The 9226-nt window shown below is 39.5% G+C and overlaps 1 protein-coding gene across 1 annotated transcript in view; it reads left to right on the top strand.

Annotated features, from left to right (window-relative positions):
• Positions 1–8021, top strand: part of LOC103797681 (versican core protein-like) — a gene marked incomplete at both ends in the record, with an annotated part of 10828 nt that extends 2807 nt beyond the window's left edge. Inside the window, 3 exon segments of the mRNA XM_009069906.1 lie at positions 1–2660; positions 4709–4822; positions 7908–8021. The exon segment at positions 1–2660 is cut by the window's left edge and continues 21 nt beyond it. Of these exon segments, the coding sequence (XP_009068154.1) occupies positions 1–2660; positions 4709–4822; positions 7908–8021 (2888 nt within the window).
• Between the last annotated feature and the right edge of the window lie 1205 nt (positions 8022–9226).

The raw sequence follows: 9226 nt of genomic DNA, 5'->3' as shown, positions 1-9226 counted from the left end.
AAAAGATGTTCCCAGAACACTCCTGACACCTAAGGAAGAAAATCGGACGAATACCGAGCTGATTGGTGATCCATTGTTTTCAGGACAGGGTTCGGGAGATGACCTTGCTGTTATTCCTTCTGTAGTGCCATTGGTTATCAAAGAAATCAAGAGTACTTCAAGTCCTCACATTTCACATCCTGCAAATACAGGACCTGAGCTTTCAATGGGCGAGACACAAGACTTTGAAAGAGGAAGCACTCAAGAAAATGCTGAATTTAATGAAATAGTTACAAGTGCTGCAACTGAGCTGCCATCAGAAACTGGAGGCCGGTTGCCTGCTTCTGTCTATACCAGTTCCCCAGATTTAGGAGAAAATACCTCCAAGAGCTTCATCTCTAAAGAGAATGAAGTGACGACACATTATTTTGTTGTGAATGAGGAACCTCTCCATAAGAAAACTGACTATAGGAGAGGAGAAAATGGAACAGATAGGACAACAGCTACTTCTAAAGCTGTTTCTCAAGAGGAAACTTCACATTTTCTGACTAAAGGTGTCATAATTCCAGTGCATGTTATACTGAATGAACCTTCTAATCCTGAAACAGAAGAATCTCTTGTAACATCAACAACAAAAATGTCAGGCAGAGTATTACCTGAAAGCTCTGGGGAAGGATCTGGCTGGGTTAGTGTTTCAGATTCATCTTCCCCTGACATGCTTACTCATTTGTCAATATCCTCTGTATCAAAAGTAGAGCTAAATGTTTCATCTAGTGTTCCTGGGCATGTTTATTCTGAAGTTCTGTCCACAGAGGCACCAATAGATGGATCACAGACTGTGATTCCAGGACTATCATCCCTTTTTACAGAAGAAAAAGAGATTGTGGCAAATCCAGCTGCAGGTCATCCAAAGACAACCGCATCAGAAGAACTAACAAGTGATACTGGGATATATGAGAAAATTATTCCCATGATTGATGATAAAAGAAGTGTTATATTGAATGTTTCTGTTTATGGCGATATTGCTCTAATCGAAGAACGACTTCAAATCCCATCAGAAGAAACAACTATTATAGACATGGATCACTCAAAATTGGCGCCTGAAGATATAATAAGTGTGCAGACAACGCCAAATCCTGTTAGACAGTCAACATATGGCAATGATGATAGCATGACAGCTGAAGGGGAGAAATACAATGCAAGACCTATATTTTCCATAGCCAAAGAGAAGCCATTTGGATCTGGTGACAGTCTTTCTTGGACTACTTCCAGTCCACCAAGTAAATTGGTAACATCTGGGCACACACCAAAAACAGATGACAAGGATTTGGGTTCAGGGAATGTCATGAAGTTTGCAAGAGAAACTTTCACCACTACTGAACTCCCTGAGCTGAGCGTTTTCCTTCCTACAATACCATCTCTGGCAAGTCCTCAGGTACCTGGTGTGTCTGAACATATTGCAACCAGCGCCACAGAAGACACCTACGAGCTGAATACGTCAGCAAACAACCAAGTAACAGCAGATCAAAGTGAAACAATCTCTGTCTCTGGCTTTTCTGGAATAGACCAAGAAGAACTGGCTGATAATGAGCCTGTGATTCCTTCTCTTACACCAGTTTTAACTACTGAGCCAGAAAAGGCTTTAACAACTGACATGCTTGAGTTAGGTATTGTCACCACACAGCATGCATCCCAACCGACAACTGTATCACCTAGCAAGAAAGCAGAAAATCATCCCACAGTTCGCACAAAATCAGCATCAGCAGCGTATGACAAAACAGATTCAGTGAGTTTTTATTCTGTTCCTCAAACTCCTAAATCTTCAGTCACTGTTCAGTTAGTTGACAGAGTATCTGAGTATCCTGAGCAAATTCTTCCAACGACATCATCATTGAAGGATTCAGATCAATCAGATTCATTGGAAGGAGCCTTCAAAGAGGTTAGCTCTGATATTGCTGCAACATACAAACCACCCACTACAGAACTTGTTGACACAATGGAGTCTTCTCTGCTGGAGCTTTCTCCTGAGACTGTTTCAGAAAGCACAATTTCAGAAAGTACTCCTCACTTTAACGGGTTTGTAACAGGCCAGACGGAGGAGACAGAAACTCCTGTAACTGATTTAGCTGTTGAGGAAGAAGCTACTGTTTCTGGAGATTCTCCATCAATACATGTCTTGCCTACTGCTTTTCTGAATTTTGGAAATAGACTGAGCACACATGTTCCGAAAGGTAGCACAATAAAAGTTGAAGCTTCCTCAGGGAGAGTGAATAATCCCCATCAAGGACAAGACTGGAGCACGGAGAGAGAGAACCCATGGCTTGTTTCCACACCTGTTTCAGATCCACCCAACAGCATTGAAAGTGAACCATTTAAACCTGACCAGGAAGCAGTTACAATGCTAACTTCATCTTCCCAACTTTTGGACGTAAGCACAGAAACACAATCAGCTTTGTTTGGGAGAGGGGAGATCACGACCATTGCTTCTAACATTGCAACAAACAGCATTGCCCCTGGAAACAGTCCATATCAAAATGAGCAGTCAACCATAAGTTCTGAGGAGACAAACACTGTTGAACTTGTAACCTCATCATTTTCCCTTCCGGAGGTCACTAATGGATCAGATTTCCAGATTGGCACCAGTGTGGGTTCAGTTGAAGGCACAGCAGTGCAAATTCCAGGTAACTTGCAAATATGATCACTGTCATGTTATGTATGTTGTGATATTTGTAAAAGTGTTGCCTTAACTCTGGTAAGAGGTGTGAAAATCAGAGCACCAGGTGAAATAACAACAGATTTTGTGATGCTCAAGCTGTGAAATCAGCGTGGTTCTAACTCCTACAAAGTGAAGGAGGATGGGGGTACCAATATTCAAGCCCAGTGACTTTGCATGTGTGTTTACACCTTGGAGCTCTGGATCAGACTTGAGGTAACCAGCCAGTTCTAAAAGAGGAAGGTAACATTGATTGTGGTAGGGGATTCAGCTGCAAGTATTTAATTTTACAGTTTCTAACAGATAATTGTGTCTGAGAGCTTTTCCGTGTTAGTGTGATGATAGTACTTAACGTAATCGGTTTACAGGCAGGGTTGCTTTTAGCATCTTGAAGTTAACATAGAAAGCAACTCTAATGCACATTTTAGGAACAGAATTTTCTCTAAAAAATTTTTCCAGCCGAGAAGAATAAGACCATGTTTTCAGCCTGTCTGTACCTTTAACTGGTTGATATAGTGTCTCTTAACAATTACAGACCTTTTTGTTAGATGCCATTTGCCACTGAATTTTTTTTCCATAATGGTTATTAGATACCATTTTACATGGATGACGTGGGTAGGATCTGTATGAGTAGTGTCACTTCAATTCATATTTTATTTAGATACAGCAGAGAAAAGAATTGAACTGGCTTAATTTTATAGGGTTTTCTGTTATTTTTCCCTCAAGGAATCCAGGCAGTTGTCAATTTGAAACTGTTTACAGGGAAAATATCCAGTCCGTAGCAGGACAAACAGAAAACACAATAAACAGCCATTAAGGTGTTTGTCATAGCCCTATATTTGTGATTTTCAGTGAAGAAGTCCTAAAATAAGCACCACGTTGTATGGATACGATCAGATTCATCTCAAAACTTCCAAAGTGAAACCATTAATTATTTAATTACAATCCCAAACTTATATGTACAGGATTTTTTGCTGGAGGATTTCAGATGCACCTTCTGCATTCCTGTGGCTGGATAGGGAACTTGGTACTTTAAGAAGATTTTGAATGCCTAATTTGCAAGGGTAAAACAGATGTTACTTATCTTTTTTTTTTTTTTTTTTCCTCATAAACCATAGTCAGATATTTCAGGAAAATGCAATCAAAAATCTTGGTTTTTTTCTCAGGTCTCTGATTTACAGAACTTTCTTACCCATTTTATAAGTTTTCAAAGCCAGGGCTTTATTTTCATATCCCAAAAGGACTGTCTTCATCATTTCCCTCTAACTCTGAGAAGCTAACATCTAGAAATGGTTTTCTACTGCGTACTTGTTTGTGTGAGTTAGTGCTCCTAGGCGTGAAATCAAATGCAAATACCTAGGTATTTAAACTAAGTGGAAATAAACATCACTAGAAGGCATAAAGCTCTGCAAGGAAAAGCTATTTAAATAACTCCCGTAACTGAGGATTTCACAGAAGGTAAGCTTTTATCTTAATGTTTCATTGAGTTACAAATGTATTCAGTATCTTTACTTGTATTCTTGAAACATGTTTTAAGAAAGATAGGTGGGAGACGTGTGAAAAGAAACAAGATGTTGTGGACACTGATTGATTAAAAAAAGAAATTGTAACAACAGCAGCCAGTCAGTATGTTCTGTGTACCCTGTCATTCTGCACAAACTAACCCTGTCCAAAAGAAAAGCATTTTCCATTCATTTCACATATGTTTTAACTGTTTTCAGCTGTAATTAATTGTCATGTCATGCAAACTAAATCCTCAACAGAGTATCATGACTGCCAAATATAGTGCAAATTGCTGTGAAAAAGTGTAAGTCTGAAAGTAATTTACACTGGTTCATAGCAAATGTTAGTTTTGAAGTTGAAAATGATGATGCTTTACTGTTTTATGAAGCTCATCTTATTTTCAGGAGCTGAGTATGTTAACTACAGTAAAGCCTGAACCATCAGCCAAAAATACAAAATGCACCTGTTCCTTGAAGCTATAGAGTCTTATTTCTTTTTCTACTCGGTTAACAGGCCAAGATTCATGCAAGAGCAACCCTTGCCTCAACGGTGGGACCTGCTACCCGCGTGGTTCATTCTACATCTGTACCTGTCTGCCAGGTTTCAATGGTGAGCAGTGTGAACTAGGTAAGTTCATGCTGTCTAAGTACTGATTATCTGAGCATTTATAAAGGTTTTGTACATGAAATCTGCACACGTTATGTGTTTTGATACAGAAGAATACATGGACATTTGAAAAAATTCTACAGTGAGTCCTTACTAAAGAGCAAATGAGTGGAATTGAGCAAATCTTGCCCCTTTTCTCTCTCCCCATGAAGTGCACACATGTGTACACACACAGAGGTTCAGAGAACTGCAGGAACTGAAATTTGGAATGCTAAAGTAAAAAAATACACCATATAAACCAAATAAACATTAATATTTGGAAGAGCTTTCTGTAATTATTTGAAAGGCTGGTAAAATAATCTAATTCCAAATGTGATTGGGAAGCTGAGTACTGACTGAATGCTTGATATTTTCCCAGGATATTTGAATTATCATAGAATCACAGAATTTAAGGGTTGGAATGGACCTTACAGATCATCTAGTCCCAACCCCCTGCCCTGGGCAGGGACACCTCACTAGATCAGGTTGCTCAAGGTCTCATCCAGCCTGGCCTTGAACACCACCAGGGTCAGGGCAGCCACCACATCCCTGAGCAACCTGTGCCAGTGTCTCACCACCCTCACAAAATAAAACTTTTTTCTCATATCCAACCTAGACTTTCCCTCCTTCAGTTTGAACCCATTACCCCTTGTCCTATCACTGCAGTTCCTAACACAGAGTCCCTCTCCAGCTCCCTTGTAGGCCCTTCAGATACTGAAAGTTGCTCTGAGGTCTACACGCAGCCTTCTCTTCTCTAGGCTGAACAGCCCCAACTCCCTCAGCCTGTGATATGATCATAATCATATGCATCTTTGGTCTAAATTAGTATTTTGGTAACAATTCTAGCTGAGGATCTCTTCAAGCTGACTCTGATATCTGTGTGTACCTGCTATGACTGCAGATTTCAACAGACCCACCTGTAAAACTCAAAATAACCAGCTTTTCCTTCCAGAAAACCAGCCAAAGCTTGACAAAAGTGGTAGGTTGGCTCTTTAGTGTACAGATGGTTTAGACCTCTGAAAAGTTATAGGTTTCATTTCCTGAAAAATATCACGGATTTGTCTGTTACACTGTTACCTGCCAAACTTGAATGAAAAAACCCTAACTCATGTATTGTTGCTAAAATGAGTTAGACTCTTCATATATATAGCTTGGGCGAATTAAAACACAACCACACCCAAAGGTTGATTTCAGTGCAGCATAGTTGTCAGGACTATTGTGGGTTTACTTGTCTTCTGAGAGACAGAGCACAAATTTTTGGGTTTTTTTGTTGTGATTTAGAAAATAGTTGATGGTTTTCTATGCTTTCCTAGCTCACAGTCATGAATTTGCTTGTTCCCCAGTGGGCTATTGAGGGTACATACGAGTTTTAGATGCTTCATCTTCAATCTTCTTCTTTGTCAAGTAATGTGGCATCTCATGGGTGCCAACCAGAGGACAGAGATAATAATTTTCTCCTTCAGTTTTTCCAGATTATAGAAGAATAATATATCTACTTCTTGTTCCCATAGCACTCTTAGTGGCTCATTAACAAATTGGTGTTGGACACTCCACACACCATTGCCATATAAAATATGATCTGTGGTGCCTTATAAAGGAAACCTCAACATTTTTAGCCCCTCTATTCAGAGATATCCTGGATATAAAGCATAAAATGTTAATTTGAGAGATTTCAAAGCAAGTAAGAACCAGAATAAAATTTGTACAGAGTAGATTTTTAAATACAAATTTATTTGTTAAAATGCTTCTACATGATGCAGAAATTACTCCTAGTTGTTCTTTGTTGGTCTGTAGATATGTTTAGCTTCCCTCTTATACTTTAATGAATGGATCATTTCACTTTGGACTGCAAAGTTTGCACAATTTGCATGGAGGTTTAAGCTGTGATCATTCCAGAAGAACAGCACTCATTAGAAAGCATCATATGATCTTTGTGAAGAGACATACTGTCTTATAACCCGTGCAAACACATGCACAAAGTCATTATATGAAATGCACTTGTGCTTCAGTTTAGAAGGTGAAGGCAAGGGAATTTAGCAGGCAGAGGAGTGGAAGGCAAATGGGTTTTTTTGCTCTGCATGACCATGAATGCTACTATCTGACTATCTGATTTAGTGATATTATCTTTATGATGCTTTGTGCTTATCTTGATAAGATTAGATAAGAAAGAAATGAGAAATGCAAACCAATAAGATGCTGGGACCTGCTGATTTGCAGACTGAAATTAGCAGTCTGTTTGATGTTATATGATAAGAATTCCAATACTTGAGTTTCATAGAATCACAGAATCATAGAATTTAGGGGTTGCAATGGACCTTACAGATCATCCAGTCCCAACCCCCTGCCCTGGGCAGGGACACCTCCTCACTAGATCAGATTGCTCAAGGCCTTATCCAGCCTGGCCTTGAACACCACCAGGGTCAGGGCAGTGACCACATCCCTGAGCAACATGTGCCAGTGTCTCACCACCCTCACAAAAAAAACCTTTTTTCTCATATCCAACTTAGACTTTCCCTCCTTCAGTTTGAACCCATTACCTCTTGTCCTGTCACTGCAGTTCCTAACACAGAGTCCCTCTCCCGCTCCTTGTAGGCCCTTCAGATAGTGAAAAGTTGCTCTGAGGTCTCCACACAGTCTGCTCTTCTCCAGGCTGAACAGCCCCAGCTTCCTCAGCCTGTCTTCATAGGGGAGATGTTCCAGTCCTCTTATCAACTTTGTGGCCTCCTCTGGACTTGCTCCAACAGTTCCATGTCCTTATGTTGAGGGCACCAGAACTGCATGCAGTATTCCAGGTGGAAAAGAAAACATTTGAGGTGCCCAGTGCTTAATGAGAACTTTCTGTGCGATGGTCACATACACAAGTCAAATTTTCCACTAGTACAGGAAGATGCTGCATACTGCATCGTATGCCTTCTTTCTCAGCTACACAGTGACCACTTGGGTCTTTTTTAATACTTTGTCCTTCTGAATTGATCTGGTTCTAGTCACAAGTGTAACTAAGGGTGAAGAACATTTCCCTTCTAGGAGCTGGGTGGATTATAAAAACACTTTTATCTTTATGTTGTAGATATTGATGAATGCCAATCTAACCCCTGTCGGAATGGAGCCACATGCATAGATGGCCTCAACACCTTCACTTGCTTGTGTCTGCCAAGCTATATAGGTGCTCTCTGTGAACAAGGTAAGGTGTGTTCTTTAATCTGTGGTTGATGGAGGTCATCAATTTCCATTTCAATGCCCTTCTGGAGTAACTAGAAAAAGCCCCCTAAAAATGAAAGGATGTCAAAAATAATGTGGGAAGTCATCAGTGATGACGAAAGGTTCTAATTTTTGAGTAGGTTAGACTTCTATGACTTGTGGTTCAGGATCTTTTTCTTTAATGTTACATCAGCATGATCTTTTCAGATAGATAAGAGCAGACTCTATCCATATGCTAACCTGACTGGAAGTCCTGTTACTGTGTACCAAATATAAACTGATATATTGGACAATTTCTGTATCAAAATAACAACAGTTGTACAGTTTTCAGGTGGCTCCAAGCCTGCTTGCTTGTTTATATTGGCTTGCAAACTGCTGAGAAGACTTGTAATAAGGTTCTCTAATTACTGTAGTGAGGCTTATGGCATAATGAGTGGGAGCAGAGTTACTTTCTGACTGAGTTTCTGTCTTAAATTACATACCCATCACTTCCAACAAGCATCAGTGGGGATTAGGAATGGTCTAGTGAATAAGACAGATTATATATTCACCCACTGGGGATCACAGCTTTGAGAACTTCATCCCAGAATTTTCAAAATTTATTTGTTCTGTGATTATGTTAGGAAATCTAAGTGCAGGATTATAATTAAAAGTAAGTTGTAAAAGGCTTTCTAAACTGGACAACTGAAATAGCATTAGATATCCAAGTCTCTGCAATTGTTGCAAAATTGCCTGCAAGAAATCCCACGGTATTTACAAGAAACATTTACAGTGCAAGATGCTTACTCAATACGGAGGAGGAAGAATAGGGTAGCAAAATCTGTTCTGTCAGTATAACTAATAAAGACATATTAATGGGAAAAAGAAAGCTAAAGCTTATGAAAATGCTCTTCTGTTTTTCTTCACCTGAATGTTTTTGGTCACAGGTGAATGAACTACACCTTCGGATTTGTTTAATTAATATTCTATATTTTCATATTTGTTTCTCAGCTTCAATGAAAAGCAGTTTACAAACTCTTACAGCTCAGCCTATAGAGATTTGTTTGTTAGAGCAGAAAAATCTCAATGCTGATCAGCTCCAGCACTTTTCAGTGTTTAACCTTTCCAGTAGTCTGTCTCACCTTGTAACTTGAGAAGGCTTCCCGAATATTGCCTCACAAATTTTAAATTGACAGTATTTTCACACCT

Source organism: Acanthisitta chloris, unplaced genomic scaffold, assembly GCF_000695815.1.
Source record: "Acanthisitta chloris isolate BGI_N310 unplaced genomic scaffold, ASM69581v1 scaffold43290, whole genome shotgun sequence".
Taxonomy (NCBI): Eukaryota; Metazoa; Chordata; class Aves; order Passeriformes; family Acanthisittidae; genus Acanthisitta; species Acanthisitta chloris.
This window is presented reverse-complemented; position numbering and strand designations above follow the sequence as displayed.